This window comes from Anser cygnoides, chromosome 13 (genome assembly GCF_040182565.1).
Source record: "Anser cygnoides isolate HZ-2024a breed goose chromosome 13, Taihu_goose_T2T_genome, whole genome shotgun sequence".
NCBI classification, from domain to species: domain Eukaryota; kingdom Metazoa; phylum Chordata; class Aves; order Anseriformes; family Anatidae; genus Anser; species Anser cygnoides.
Window position 1 is genome coordinate 11,686,221 of NC_089885.1, and position 15,598 is coordinate 11,701,818.

The 15,598-nt window shown below is 50.0% G+C and overlaps 2 protein-coding genes across 3 annotated transcripts; both read right to left on the minus strand.

Moving 5' to 3' along the window:
• Positions 1–1,835: 1,835 nt before the first annotated feature.
• Positions 1,836–4,792, minus strand: TMEM35A (transmembrane protein 35A). The gene is made up of 2 exons (XM_013183835.3): positions 4,515–4,792; positions 1,836–2,372 (listed from the first exon to the last, which is right to left on the minus strand). The coding sequence occupies exons 1-2, from the start codon at positions 4,632–4,634 to the stop codon at positions 1,986–1,988; spliced, it is 507 nt and encodes a 168-aa protein (XP_013039289.3). The 5' UTR covers positions 4,635–4,792; the 3' UTR covers positions 1,836–1,985.
• Positions 4,793–5,897: 1,105 nt separating this feature from the next.
• Positions 5,898–14,268, minus strand: TRMT2B (tRNA methyltransferase 2 homolog B). Of its 2 annotated transcripts, XM_048079597.2 has the most exons (13): positions 14,136–14,268; positions 13,336–13,756; positions 12,472–12,526; positions 11,826–11,945; positions 11,310–11,409; positions 10,181–10,251; positions 9,580–9,726; positions 9,039–9,133; positions 8,290–8,504; positions 8,059–8,160; positions 7,768–7,887; positions 7,001–7,100; positions 5,898–6,165 (listed from the first exon to the last, which is right to left on the minus strand). In XM_048079597.2, exons 2-13 carry the CDS (start codon positions 13,521–13,523, stop codon positions 6,039–6,041), a joined length of 1,440 nt encoding a protein of 479 aa, XP_047935554.2. In that variant the 5' UTR covers positions 13,524–13,756; positions 14,136–14,268; the 3' UTR covers positions 5,898–6,038. The 2 variants fall into 2 exon arrangements, with proteins under 2 accessions (XP_047935554.2, XP_066860885.1); XM_067004784.1 differs by lacking the exon at positions 9,580–9,726.
• Between the last annotated feature and the right edge of the window lie 1,330 nt (positions 14,269–15,598).

Here is a 15,598-nt window from a genome sequence, read left to right on the forward strand (position 1 = left end):
AGAACAGTACGAAAGACAAATGCTTGTTTCCAAAAGTTTACGGAGTTGGAGATGAGATGCACGTGGGAATGGTAGCTGGCCAAAAAGTTGCTACGATACAGTTGTGAGGACTTTGTGCAGGAGAGCATGCATCCTGGCATGGTTTAGAGTTGGTGGTATTTTTATCTGTTTTTGAACTAAAAAGTGATTAACAACTTCAGTCTAGGCATGGCAGAAGAAGTGCCTTTGAGGAAGTAAAGCAAATTGAATATACATTTGGGATGACCTTGAGGTAGTCTCTAAAGACTAGGGATTGTCTAATGAAGATGGACTGTTGGTAGTTTTCTCTGTCCAGGACAATCAGCCACTCCTTGGGGCTCCAGGAGGATTTTGCAGAATGCATATATTTGGGGCTACATTTTAGCAGAATACTTAAGAAAACTACATTATCAGAACTGGATATACTGCATGTGAGTATCTATCATCATTTTTTGTAGTGATACAGTACTGACATCTTACTGAGGTTTTAGTATCTTATCTTGTCACCACATTGTACTGAAGCAAAAATTTATCTGAGACTGTTTCGTGAAAATTTTCAAATGCTTAGAGTTATCACTGTGTGGCCTGGTATTGTTCAGATGGCTTCCATCCTACATCACCTTGTCTTTCTCTTCTTTCTCTGAAATTCCTCTAATGTGATTCTGCCTGCTTTAGATGCAGTATTTGAGCACAGAAAAAAAAACATTTTCAGATGTGTCTCAAAAAAAAGAAATTTGTTTCTATCACAACATTTTTCTCCAAATTTCAAAAAGTTTATTTTCATGAATAATTAAGAAAATAAGGAAAAACTCAAAACAGACAAACATCAAGAAAAACAAACAGAACTCAGAGGTAAAACACGCTTCTCATGACACTTCATAAGATTTCAGATACAACACAGGGATTCAGGCTCTTGTGAGAGGACTTCCCCCAGCTCACTGAAGCTGTATGGGAGATGCACCATGAGGTACGTGGACAGGTTCAAACCTTCATCACTAGCAATAACCAATGATTCCATGAATTTGCAGTAGTTGTGAAAAAGGATTATTTTTTTTTCTTGAAAGAAAAGAGGTAGTGTGATGCTTTTTGCCAGCAGCAGACAACTATTTTGAAATCTGGGGGTTCGTTACCAGACTAAAAACAATTCTTCAGGCAGTTCTGCTTCCCATCCCCTCAGCAGGGATCCTTACTCTCTGCTGAGGGGTAAAGAGATACCACTGCCTCAAGCAAAATGGAAAAAGTTAGCATTAGCAGGCCTTTGTCCCAGTTTTAGAGCCTCTGCACAACTTGTAATCCAGGAAGATGCAAGTAGTGTATCACACGTTTTCCCTGCATAACCAGTCCACAAAACAGACTGGTCACAGAGGCAGCAACAGCTAAGGGACCCCTCCCTCAAATACAAGTAGTACTATGCTCAGTAGGGACCTTTCTTCGCCTGACTACACAAAAGAAAACGTAGATTTGTGGCTGGGGTAGCTCTAGGAGGTGGGCTGCAGAAGGTCACTCTGGTTATGTTCTACCCAGCAGCTGTTGCAGAGGCTGCAGTGCAGCAGAAGTGCATCCAGGCTGGGGTTAAACTGCCTTACGGATGTGGGTCTCGTGCTCAGGGACTAATCCCCCCGCTGCAAGAGTGCCGAGCTAACGTGACAAACTGCCCAAGTCTTTGCCCACACTGTTTTTGCAGCTCCTGCTGAGGAGACCAGTGCTACTCCAGCCAGGTGCTATCTGCCTCCAAACCGTCCTGTTTAAAGCTAGCTCACGTTTTCCTACGTTACAGGGAAGCAGCAAAAGCAAGACTACAGTGTAGACATACCACGTGTCTCTCAGACCCCACATGAAACTTTATTTAGACAGCCAAAAAATATAAATAGTTAAATAAAAACAAAACAACAAAATAAAACACCAAATTCTCTGGGTGCTTTTGGAGAGAGCTGCCTCGAGGGTCCGTATTCCTCAAACGCACGCAACTAGGATACCTTCACTTTGCCTTTCTCAGGAGCCGCCTCATGGATGAGTGGCTGCTCATCCCCATTTACCGACAGGATCCTCTTTTCTGGGGGCTGCTCCTCAGGCTGGCGGGCGATCAGCAGACGACAGGTAAGCAGGATCCCAAAGACCAGGGCGTGGGCGTAACGCTTGAGTGGATCCCCCACTAGCTGGTGGAAGAAGAGCACGGCCAGCACAAGGAGGAGGAGCAAAAAGTTGGCCACGTCTTTGGGGCGACCAGGCACCAGTGTCATGACAATGCCACATGCCACTTCTAGGGCACCAATGCTCTTGCGGAGAAGGATGGAGCTGACTCCCATCTTCTTCAGCATGGGAAGGGCCCGCACGTAGCTTTTGTAGGCTCGTTTCTGAAATCAAGCAGTAATAGCAGAGAATACCATGATGCAAGAAGGCAAAGGTTACTTTCACTGAAACCAATAAACATGCAATATGTCACGAAGATCACTTCAAACATCATAGACCCCTCCGGCATGATACCCAGTCTGTACTCCTAAAGCTGCTGTTGGAGGGATATTAACACAACACCAACCTGCAATTCCCCCTTTACAAGCTATTGTCTCCTAGCTGGAAGACAGTTCTGCAACCTAGCACTCATCTTTTGAGCTAGGATCAAGTATATCTTTTCCTCTCTAAAATTAACAATGCAGAACAACGTTGTTAAAATAATAATAATAAAGTTCCTCTCTAAGAGTAGCATGCCCTTTATAATTAAATAACACACCTAGTCCTTGCAAAGCCAAGGCACAGAAGGTAGAAACAGAAGTCTCTTTCCACCTCAGAACAATTTGGAATACCCCAGGTTTGATGTGCAGTACAATCATAGCATGGGACAATATATCAAAGCTGAGATTTACCAACCCTACTCCTGTTCTTACATACCTTTATGATCCTTTCTTTCCTCAGAAAAACCAAGTAGACATTTGACATCCTTGCCCTCTGGTTTATGCTGGATTTAGAAGCAGTGTAAGTTGCAAGACAGCCTCCTTACACAGCTGCCTCCTTGTTTCAGGGAAGAAAACCTGTCCTTACACACATTCAAGTTCCTGCATTTAAGCATTAGGTATAGGTGGGTTTGGGTTTTTTAGTGGGGGTGTTTTTTCCTTTTTCAGCCAAGTATTTCATTTTTCTTTTATATTTTAACAAAGCTCCTAGTTACTGGAATGTCTGAAATTATTTCCATCTACACTTGAGCATATTATCTCTGCAGGTATTCTTGCCCTTGTGTTCCTTAAGCAAGGAGGGGGAAATGGAAACCGAATCTCACAGAGTTGTTCTGCTCTCACAGGCACTAATCAGGTTGCAGACTGACTTCCCATGTAATTCTGGAAACCTGTAATTATGGGCACATGGAACTTTCCCATTTCTCTGTAAATTTTGCTGCTTCCTTCTAAGAAAAGCTGATGACCACAGGTGGTCAAAGAATATAGAGCATTGTCATTTTTGCTACTAAAGACCCCATGACATGTTTACACCAAGTATATGCATTGCAAGGATGCACTTTAGACCTTCGGTGAATAAAAGCTCTCCTGAAAGCAGCAGTTTTAGCCAAATGTGTAAGATACAGCTTTATAAATAAACATACTAGTAGCGTGTCCTAGAGCACTCTGGTGTTCCAAGTGTTTTAATAGACAAAGTAGGGTGCATGCTTTCTGCTGAATGAAAAAAATCACTTCAAGTTTGGCATTGGGGGTAGATAACAGAGGTGCTCTGCTTGCTTGGGGCAAGATAACACTTATCGAGTGGCAAGATCAAGCTTTCACTCGCTGTCTCCATTATGCTACAGCCTACCCTGGTATGCAGCACAGCAAAAGCATAAAAACCTAATGAGCCACGGATGCGGTACAACATCAGGTATTAAGAATGATGTTGCCGTGCCTCTGCTTTTTTCCATAAAAGATGGAAATCGTTCCTACCTGTAGGCCTGAGTCTTGGCAAAGCAGACAGGGAGCACGGAGACGCCAAGTGCTACACAGAGCAAGGATTCTGCAACGCTTCTCAAGTCTCAGGGCTTTTTTCTTTAGCTCACGTAGCAGAAGCTTAAGAGCTTTGTTTTCTGGACATTTTGTTCTCCTCGCCTCTCGCACCCGGATTATTTTGCGGCGGTTCTCCCCCGCCAGACCCCCGCGGGCACCGCAACCCAGATGCCATTTGAGAGCAAGGCAAAGCAGCCGGGCAGGTGCAGCGGCGGGAGAGGACAGAATGTGCTGGAAACTTCCATCCCCGTTCCTTACGGGCCCGAGAACCACAGCAGTAAATAACACGAAGGGAGGGGGGGCAGGAGAATCACCAGAGGGGGGGCCAGACGCGGCATCCCTCGCTGCCTGCCGCCGGTGGGAGCGAGGAGGACCCCGTTATTCCCTCAGAGGGGGCTGGCTTCCAAGGGGGGATAACGGGCGCCTTCACGACAGCTTCTTCCCTCCGGCCGAGCCCCCCCAAGCACCTCACAGCGCCGACCCCCGCGGCTGGAGGCTTCTGCCCGCTGCCCTCACCATCTCGTTGTAGGCGTCCCTGCTGAGGCGCGGGGTCAGCTTGATGGTCCCCATGAAGACGAAGAAGAGCCCCAGGGCCACCGAGAGGGCGACGATGGTGACGGTCCGCGGGGACGCCATCGAGCCGCCGGCAACGCGGCCCCTCAGCGAGGCCTCCTGGCTCCGGCTGCCGGCCCGGGCGGGAGGCAGCGGGTGACCATGGAGGGAGAGGAGGAGGAGGAGGAGGAGGAGGATGAAGGCTGGGGCTGCGGAGGCAGCGCCGGTGACAGCCGGGAGGACGCGGCCCCCTCCGCCCAGCACCGCCGGGTCCTAGCGCCTGCCCGGCCTCAGCCCCCGCTGCGAAGCCTGCCGTCTCTTCCCCCTCCTGTGCGTCCTCTGCTTTGGGTAAAAGCAGGGCCGGGCTTAGCACGGATCCGTCCAGGTGTGATCCTACAAAACCACTCTGGAAAACTGCATCCCCCCCGTAACTCCGAGCAGGACGCTCAGAGAAGGGTGAGGCTTCCTGTGCCCCTCAGGAACCCCCCCCTCGCCTCCCTCCCTGGAGCAGCACCCATCCGCTGCCGTGAGCCCCCCACGTCCCAGCCCCACGTACTTTAAGCCCCCCGGGCCCTGCGAACTGACTGCTGGTGGCTGGCGTCGTTCCAAGCTCAGGGCTTCTTAGCACCCGAGTTAAGCGTCTGTGAAAAATGCACGAGGCTAGAGTACCTAAGGACAGGCAGCTCTCCCTGTTTCCTCAGGAGTTTGGCCCTTTTATTCACCTTTATTCAGTGGAACTTCAACAGAACATAAAGGTTAAAAAAAAAAAAGCCCCTAAAGCAACGTGGAGTTCCGGAGTTCACAAAATAAGGAACTTTGCTGACCAAGACCTACCTCCAGCTTGCAGCAGCTTCATCTTTTGCAGACCTGGAGAGAATTTCATGCAGCATTGAGGTTTACAGCTTGCCAGCCAATGAGAATAGCATGACATAAAAAATATACCTTATATTATTTATTTAGCTATCGCAGAGCAACCTGATGAGAAAACTTCTTGTTACTGAATTTTTGGCCATTCACATTTAGGTACCAGCAAGTGTTAGCAAGGACGGGACAGTGGCTTTGGAAGAAGAGACACTGAATTCTCTGTTCTTTTTTTGCCATTTCATTTTATAGAAATATCTCCAACTCATCCACGTGACTGACAGCGATTCAGTATTACTACTGGAAGTTCACACAGGAAATATCCCTCCATCCCCATCACAGTCAACATTCTCCCAGCAAAGCATGAAGATTTAATCAGCATCCCAGAAAGGTTTGAAGGGGAGGGAAGGCTGATGAAATGCTACAGACAACCTTTTCACCCCAGAAATCTGAGTGCTTCCATACAGACCAGCATAGTTAGGCAACTCAAGAGCAAAAAGAAAATAATTTATTTCTTGAAAGTTGTATAAAAATAAATTAAAATCATAACTACATCCACCACTCCAGCCTTAAGGACATTAGGAGGTTGCTTCCCAAGCTCTCAGAGCTTGCATACCTGCCTCCTTGTCAGCGGGAGAACAGCAGCACCAGCTCACAATGAACAGTATGAGGAAACAGGTCAAAAGGTATGGCCAACACAGGGGCAAACGGCTCTCCTACCAGCTTCTTCCCTGGGTCAGGGGGACAGCACAGCCTGTAGAAAGCAAAGTGTTTGAAGGGCATCCTTTAGACCAGTAACAGAAGCCTTCCCACTGTCATCATCAGCACAATAGCACAGAGAATGCATTAAGGAGGTATCTTTTGTTTGGCTAACATCCATCTGCAGATGACACTGACTGAGATCTAGAACCATCTATACAGAATCACAAACCAGCCCTGGAAACACTGTGGGCAAGCTGAAGGGTTGGTGAGCAGGCTTAAGGCTTTGATTCTCACAAGCCAACCAGGCTAAAAAAACACTTAATACCATTAGGAAATAATCCTCAGTTTTGCACCTGCCTTCATCGGTTACCTGTTATCATCTCCAAGTGGGCCTGCCCAGATAAGCTCTTAACTAGGTGGTTAACACCTAATTAAGCAGGTGACTACTAATCCCAATACCAGACTTTGCTTGCTGGCTAGGGGCCCACCTTCCAGCAGTGAACCCAGGGGACTCGGTATATCCCACACCCTGACACATTGTTTTGTCGGGGAGAGGTTGTGCACAACGCAGATGTGTTGTAACAGCATTATTTTCTACCCCTTAACGATGCCCAAAAGCATCCTGCTAGCTCATAAAGCCCAAGGAATATCCGCTGTCTTGAACCAGTGAGTGCAGCTTGCAGATATACCCAAGGTAGAACAGAAGCATGAACCACCTGTGATCATGCACTGACTAGACCTGGATCCCTCCTGCAGAAGTAACTCAGTGAAATTAGGTCACAACAAAAACTTTCCTGAGCTAAGGTCAGTTATTTGTCCTTGTCCTCAGGGAACACAATAGTATCTGCCACCAACACCAGTGGAAAGGAAGACAGAAGGGTGCTCACTCAAGAAAGTTCCTCGTGGCTTCGCCCTCTGGCTTGCAGGAGATGTAGAGCAGCCTTCGGATGGCCTTGCAGTTTCGGATGGCTCGCACAACCCTGTAATCTGCAACAGACATCACATTTTCCCAACAATCTACACCTCAGCGAATTCTCTTGCCGAGCAAGCATCGCAGAATTGCACTGAACTGCAGGGAAAAAGAGAATCTACGCATTTTGCCATGTCCTGTCTCAGACACAAAGTCTTAGTAGGCTGGGGATGCGATCCACACTGCTAATGCCTCAGCCGATTCTGGCAGGGTAGAGCAGTGGGAGTTCTCTCTCATCCTCAATTCTGCCAGGAAACAAAGGAACAATTGTCACTCAGTCAGGCAGACGAAAAACCCTCCACGCACACTTGTGAGACAGCATCTGGTCACTAGGTCCAGACTGGGACTTCCCAGTACACACTGGTGCAAGCCCTGCAGAGGCCACTAATGCGGGTAGAGGGCTGGAGCGCAGCACATACAAGGAGCAGGACAGCTGGCCTTTCTGCCTTATGCAAGGCCAGACTCTCCCCAAGTGCACAGGGAGCCTGGTGCGGTGCAGCACTGTGGCCAAGTTTGCTGACTGCGGGATTTCTTACCCCTTCTGAGACTGCTGGTTCTGCCTGCTGTCAGCAACAACGTGAGCAACTAGAGACAAACTAAGCAGAGGGCTTGGAGCCAGCATAACAGTTCCCACACAACTTGTTCAAAACTCTCTCAAGATTAAAACAAATGGCATATTCTTACGGATGCCAGCTCGGGATGGGTTCACCACAGCAACAAGGGGTCGGGTATCTTCCCATGAGCACAGCAGTTGTGGTAACACAGCCTCTGCCTTTCCACTGTGAAACTCACAGTTGGAAATTCCTGTAAAGCAAAAAGCAAACACGTGAACTAAGAACAGCCTCAGACGCTAGTTCTAACATGATGTACCACTCTGCTGAGTGGATGGAGTTGTTAGGAACCCTTCCCTCACTTTTGCTTCAGGTTTTTCAGCAGTTAGTTTGAAACTTTCCGCAACAGTGAGTTTGAACTCACCATTAAATGCTGCATTCCACCTGGCATCCTCTATTGCCTTCTCCACTATCTCGATACCAATAACCTTGGACACATGGCGAGCCAGAGAGAGACCAATCGTGCCTGGAAATCAAAGATACAAAAACAATCTGTATTTCCATGCACAAAAACAAGCATTTATATAGAAGGGATAGTTTTCAGCATGCAAAATGCCAGCCCTGTCAGAGCCTGGCTTGCACGGCCACTGCTCACCAGTCCCACAGCAGACATCAAGGAGGACGGTGTCTCTGTCAGCCTGACTCAGCTCCCCGACCGCCTGGTACAGAGTTTCTGCTCCACTCGTGTTCACTTGGAAAAAGGCATCTGGAGAGATGCGAAATTTCAGGCCGAGCAAATCTTCAAAGATGTGTGGTTCTCCATAAATGAGCTGGAAGGGTGACTGCTCATGGGAACAGCGTGTCATGGTGCTGGAAGAACATATAAAACAAAGACCTTGTTAGGAGGCAGTGTTTGCAAAGAGGTAGCTGACTGCCATTGACATCCCTGCTGTGCTTGTTTGCTTTTATTTCAAATGCGCATTTTAACCTGATGGAAAGAATATTGATTCTTTGTAAGGAATCTGTACCTTGCATAACCTAGAATAGGATTAAAATGACTTAGTGTAAGGCAGTAGCCCTAGAATATATTCCCACTTTTGCTACTAACATGACTTACTGTCTTGGGAAAGTCACTTTAGTTTTTTCCTGTAGTTTCCCAGGTTCTAAATTCCCTTTAGGTAGAACCATAGCGTATTAAAATATTTCAGATGCTTCACGATAAACACAAGGTGTGACTATCTTAAAATCATGTCTGCAAGAGACATCCAAACATCCGTCATTCTCTTGAAGCAACCTGAATTTCACCAGAGAGGGTTAGAAAAAGGAAAAAGCTTTGTTTTCAGTCTTCCTCGTGGCCTTTCCTCCACACCACAGTGCAATTTTTACGAGTATCAGGACATATACCTCTCTTGGAAGTAAAGTGAAGTCAAGGCACATCCTGCTCCAGGTCCAGAAGTGAAGAACTCCTTAAGCAATGCTTTCTGAGTAGCCAGAGCCTCCTGTCAAGAGAGAGAAAGGAAACGCTGAATGTTTGGGTAATCTGATCAGGCACTTTTCCCTAACAATACACTCAGCAAGCTCCCATGAAAAGTGTACCAATAGCCTGGCACCATCATAACCCCGTGCAAGGCTGAACTGGGGTTTTAGGGATCTTAGACAGGTACTACAATCATTTCTTTTGTGCCATATGCCCTGTCAGCTGGAGGACCCTGACACTGACTTCTCTCACTCAGTATCAGATTTGTCGAGGGGTCTGTGAATACAAAACTGCCTTGCATTAGCTTTTTATGCACGTGAAGTGAGCCAGCATTAGCTGGCTTCAAAGCCACAGGGCTCTGAAGTCTTCTGTGTGAAAGGCTGCACTTCGCTGACATCTCTGGTCAGGCAGTAGCAGAACCAGACACCCAACGTGCTTGTTCTAGGGGCCTGTCCTCCGCACACTCACCTGGCCCAGCTTCTGGGGGTGGAAGGTGACAATAGCCATGGTGTGGCCGTGGCTGGTGGTGCGTACCACGAGCTCTCGCCAGTGTCCACCTTCGTGGAAGAGAATGCAGGAGTCCAGGGGGGAGCGACGGATGAACTCCTCATAGCACTGAGAGGAGGGGAGAAGGAGCCCATAGCACAATAAGGAATACTGCCCTCATCTTAGCATGATGCTGTGCACCCCAAACAGACAACTGTTCCCCCAGTATCATCGGGTTTTTCCTATTTCATTTAAATATCAAGTAAAAGCTCTTTCCAAGTTCTGGAAAAATAAGATATTTTGATCATTTAACGTTGTGATTTTTGTGTGTTTCAATAGATTTGCAGGAATTAGTTAGCACTTAACTATTAACTTCAACCTTAGGGACAGTTTTGAGGTTCCAACATTAAATTTTAAAAAATATCAGTCCATCAGCCAGAGACAGGCCTGAAAACTTTCAGAACATCAAAACGGGCTTGAAAACCCAGCATAACTACAAATATGATGTTCTCCCAAATACGAGTTATGGCACTCTTTCTATTCCCCAGTCAAGAGACAGGACTTTTTTTTTTTTTTTTTATACCTGGGCTACCTGCTTGTGTTTTGGGGGTACATTCTTCACATGGTCAGCTCTCACACAGACAATATTTCTTGCTGGAAAGAGAGACAGGTATTTAATTGTTTTGTTTCAGGGTACAGTAAACCAGTGCAGCATCTGACATGATAAGCTGTAGAAAAGTCATTCCTCTGACTTGTCCCATTGTGCAAAAAAAAAAAATTAAAAGAAAAACGAAAAAAAGGTATTTAAGTGCCCTACTGGCCCCTGTTATATTCCAGGTAACTGCATTCTGTGGGACCTGTCAGAATTCCCTTGCCAATGATTACTGTCACTAACTTTAACAAAGAGGTAGGAGCTCAGCCAGTTGTTTTTTTGTTTGTTTGTTTTTTTTGTTTGTTTGTTTTTTAAATGTCCTCTAGCAACTCTCAAAGAGAGCCACTGCACTGCTCTTAAACTAAGGGAACAGGAACAGAGCAAGCTGGGTTTGTAACTGGAGAATTACGGTTTGAGCTTCAAGCAATGAAGCAATTGCTGGTTGCCAGGAAGACTGTATTTGCCCCTTCAGTTTATATCTTGAACTTCTGCTTGCAGAGGTAAAATGCATCCTTGGAATTACTTTTTCTATGAGGAAAGCACACTGAGCACCCCGGTACCTCTTGCTATGGATGCCGAGCAGAAAAACCTATTCTCAACGAGAACCAGCTCAGCACTGAACAGCTTGCAAGGAGCACGCAGCTAATGCATGCGCTGCACAAACCCAAACTGCCTCACGCGTTCCCAAGTGCTCGTGCATTGCTCTGCTGCCTATAGAAGCGCACGAACACCCACTCTCTCCCTGGTCAGCACAGGCTTCTGGAGCATGCTGAAAATGTAGGAATGGCATAATTAAAAAGAAGATAAATCTCCAAGGGGCTGCTACCACAGCTGTTTTGTTTACTGCTGTATTTAGTAAATTACAAACTGGCATTTATTAAAAAGCTAATGAACTGAGGCTTTAAAACTGCTGGTCCAGACTTAACGGTGTTCCTGCTGGCATCCCATGGGATTCAGGCACTTTGCTGCACAGCTCAGGTGGGAGCTGTTCCAGCAGAGCACTGCTCACGGACCCAGCACACTGCAATGGTTCTCCAGCCAGTTCCTTGTCTGCACTGACCTCTGCCAGTTCCCACGTACAATCCCACAGTCTTGGGGTTTCCATCTGGTCCTTGGTTCACAGAGAAAGTAGATTTGTTTCGGTAGCCGTTAGTGATGGGCTAAGGGAGAAAAGAAAAAATAAAGCCTGGTATTACAGGAAAAAAAAGTAATGGAGGAAAGCCAAAACCCAGTCTGGATGCTCTGTTGGTAACACAGGAAGATAAACACAAATGTGGAAGGCGCATTAACCCAGTATGTGCGTGAGATCCCAAAACTTTACCTTGGGGAAGAAGAAAATGTTCTCTGACAATGAAAGGTTTATCAGGGAGGGCTAGGACATGAAAAAGGGTTCCTAACCACCGGGTTTGTTTCACTCTCTGGCAGTCACAGACTGCAAAGCAGAAGCTAGCAAGGGCCACAGGGCCTGCCCTAGGGACATTCTCTAGAACCAACTAATCCCCATCAAGAGCCTTTGGGAGCCAAATGAGGGACTGCTGGGGGTTCAGAGCTGACGGGATTCCCACAAGATACTCACTGAGGGGACTACAGGACGGAGAGGACAGCAGAGTTCACCAGGCTTCTGCACATCCACACCCAGCTCCTGCAGACGCGACGTCAGTGTCTGTAAAACCTTCCTCTGGTTTTCGTACTTGACCTGCAGAGGAGTCCTAAGCCAGAAACACTCTCACAGGACCACACAGCAGTGGGCAGCTTTTCATCACCCAGCCAACGCGAGGCAGGAATGAATACTGTAACTGAGACACAGCCCTAGAGGAGCTCTGCCTTTCTCTTCATGCTTTCTTTTCATGCTGTACACTGCAGTTGCTTGGAGCAATGAAGAAAAAGAGGAAGAGCTGTGTCCATGGTCACCAAGCACAGGTCTAAAGTTCTTGGTCCAAAGGAACCATCAGAGGCCCTGAAGCCCCAGTTACCCCGCTGTCCTACACTGGACAGCATCACTGTGTGAGTACACACCCCCTGTGCTGCTTGTTATCACATACACCACCCACGGAGAACCACGGAGTACCTTTTGTCCTTCAGAATAACTCAAGAAGGAAAGCAGCAGTAAGTACGGTTGGAACAGGCTGTAGCACTAAGGGATAGATCTTAGGGGCTCAAGGGGGATGGAAGGGACAGCTGGGGCAACACAACAGAGAAAAGTCCACGTGAGCACATCTTACCTGCAGCTGCTCCTGGTAGGGAAGTCTCCACAGTGGAGTTGCTGCGTCTGCTAACCTGGAAAGCACAACCCAGCGCTAGTGCCCAGAGCTACTCGCCTCCTGATACAACCAGGCTCATGTCTGTGTGCTACGAGACGTTCCTTACGGCATAGTGTGCCTGCTGGACACGGGCACAAGCGTTCTGGTACGGGCTCTGCGCCAGAGCTGGCTGTGACCAACCAAACTCCCTGAGCAGAACACTCGTTGCTGGAAGGAACCAGGAGCCACAGCCACAGGACACGCTGAGCCTGGGGCAGAAGGCTGGCCAGCAATGCCTGCGTGTCCTGAGTAACCCTGGTGTCTTCCTGAGTCCCCTTCAGAGGACGGGGCCAGGAACAGCTCTGTCTCCCTGGAGGTTTCCCCTAGAAGGGCAAGACACTTTTCTCATCATTTGATGCATCCATCCCGCATCATCTGCCTGCTCACGTTTCCAGCTACTGTTATATCTAGTGCTGTGCTAGATTAAATACACCATGGTGAAATGCAGTTTACACGCAGCAGAAAGGGAATTACAGCCCCTCCAGTGGCAGTTGAGGGATAAGCCTTGGAACTCATCATTACTTGTATCTAAAGCAAGTCAAGCGATACCAAAACACGTCAAAGCTGCCTTTTCAAGAAAATCAGAGAATATGGGGTGAAATAGATATAACCCAAACTATTTTAAGTATCCAACAACTTCTCGCTCACTGAGCTCATGAAAACTCACCCCACAGCTGGGTAAGCTGTTGTTATTCCTTACTGGGATTTTTTGGAGCTGCTTTTGGACTGTGATTTCCCCAGCGCCAGCTACTTTTCAAAACTGTGCATCAAACGGACTACCCGTACCTCTCTTCCCAGGAGGAGCCTGGCAGGCTGCAGCCCTCTCCAGCCTTTCTCTTTTTCCACTTTTCTGCTCTCTTCTCCGCCAGCAGGCCGCAGTCCCGCCCGGGCAGGCTGCTCAGGAGCACGCACTGCGTGCTCAGCAGCTGGCGAAGGCGCCGACACATCAGGCTCAGCGTGCAGCACAGGGCCATGGCGCGAAGCAGGGGCGCTGCCCAGGCCCTGCAGCCACCACAGGCCCGTTGGGGTGAAAAGCTCGGCGGGGCTGGGCCGCAGCTGGGGGGCTGCCCTTTGGGAAGAAGCCGGCGGCGGCGGCACTGGGGGCTCAGCAGCTGGGCGAGGGCTCCCTGGGGAAGCAGAGCAGGGCTCCTGCTCGCACACCCTGCGGTGTCAGCAGCTGTCACGGCAGCTAACCCCAGCTGGGCACCTGGAACAGAGCAGCAAGAGGTGAAATGAGGCTCCGCTCCTTCCCAGCCTCAGGTATGAGCCCCCAGCAGAATTCCGCCCTGCTGGCACCGAGGGCAGCGGCTTGGGCCAGAGCTGCCGGGCGGTGACCAGGAGCTCTCTGCGCTCAACATTTAAGCGTCCCCGTGCTGACTGCGGCCAACCCGGGCGCCTGTGAGGCTCCGGCCCCGGCGGGGAAGCCGCGCACAGCCCGCAGCGGGGTGCAGGCAGCCGCCGAGCGCCACCGGCTGCCTTAACCCACCGCAATCCCCATGAGCAACTTAATTACTGCCTGCCCACAGCTAATTAACCACAGCACAACGACGAGCTCCTCAGCAAGCGTTTATTCCCTAAACCCTTACCGAGGCTCCACCCGCCCCGGGTCAGTCACCGCCGCTGCTCGCCCCCACCGCGCACCTAACGCGACATGGCGGCCATCCCCCCCCCGCTCCCGGCCTGCCCCGCGGCAGCGCCCCCCGCCCTCTGGGGATCGCGCAGAGGGGGCGTGGCGAAGGTGGGTGTGGTCACCGCGTGGGCGTGGCCGTCCCGGAGGGCCGCGGGTTCGATCCCCGCTCCCGGTGCCTCAGGGCCGTGGGTTCGATCCCCGCTCCCGGTGCCTGAGGGCCGCGGGTTCGATCCCCGCTCCCCGCTCGGCGCTGTTCGTGCCGCAGGAGGGCCGCGCCTTGCCCCAGGCGCTGTGCACCCACATAACGGCCCCGAGCTCTGCTTCAGGCCCCGTATTCAAAGAGCAGCCCCGTGAGGGCCGTGCACGCCGCGTCAGGGCTGCACGGGTGCCCTCCGGCCGCATCCCCGCAGCTGCCCATCTTTGTCCTGGGGGAGAGCACCAGGCCCGGCCTGCCGCCCCCCGTAAGGGCAGGGGGTGAGCAGCAGCCGCCCACCTCGGGCCCACCCGCCTGCCTCCAGCGAGGGGGGAACAGGATACGGCGGCGGGCCCCTGCTCTCAGAAGCGAGCGCAGCCACCGCCAGCCCTGCGGCTTTCTCTAGTGCAGACCGGAGGCTTCCGCCTGCTCCGCTGTCAGCCCGCACGCTTCCTCCTGCCTCCTGGACCCCGGGGCCCCCATCTCCCTCCTGCACCCTCACCCGGCTCGTTCCCCCCCGGGGGAAACCTGCGCTGAGCCTGCCCGGCCCTCTGCCCCCAGCGCGGGATGCTGGCGTTGTGCTCGGCGAGGGTTTCCGCTCCCTGTGCTGCTGCTCCTGCAGGGAGGCGTCGAGGGATGGGGCTTCATCGGGGGAAGCTGCCTGCAGGAAACTGGGGGGGGGGCCTTCCTGCAGGCCGTGTGGCACACACGTACGCTGGCGTTGCGATGCTGAGGCTTCCGAACCACGCAGCGTTTCTGCTTTGACTCTTGTTAGCACTGATCGGAAAAGGAAAACAGTTTTGTGACATTTATGTGCAGCTTTCCACAGGAAGAGCTTGGCTTTCTGTATTTCCCCCCACCCCTGCTAAAGAAAAAAATATCCCTTCCTCCTGCTCGCAGCGTGCTCAGTAGCAGAGACGAAAGAGGACAGCGAGTGTCATCCTCTGGTTCTTAAGGTGCTCCTTCAACAAAGCTAAAGTGAGGTTTGGGGTTGCTCACACCTTGGCCAGAAAGACCAGAGTATTCAGTCTTTAAGATAACATTTTATTCTCCCAAGTATTATTCAAGTATTTGAATTCCACAGTTACTAAAGCAGTTCACAGTCTGAATGAAAATCCTCCTGGCTCTTTATGGCCCAGGCTTTGCTACCTGGAGTGTGAGTGAAGCAGGCTGCTGCTCCAAGTCTGCAGTCTCCTAAGAATAAGTGAACAAATGAGGTGAGAGCA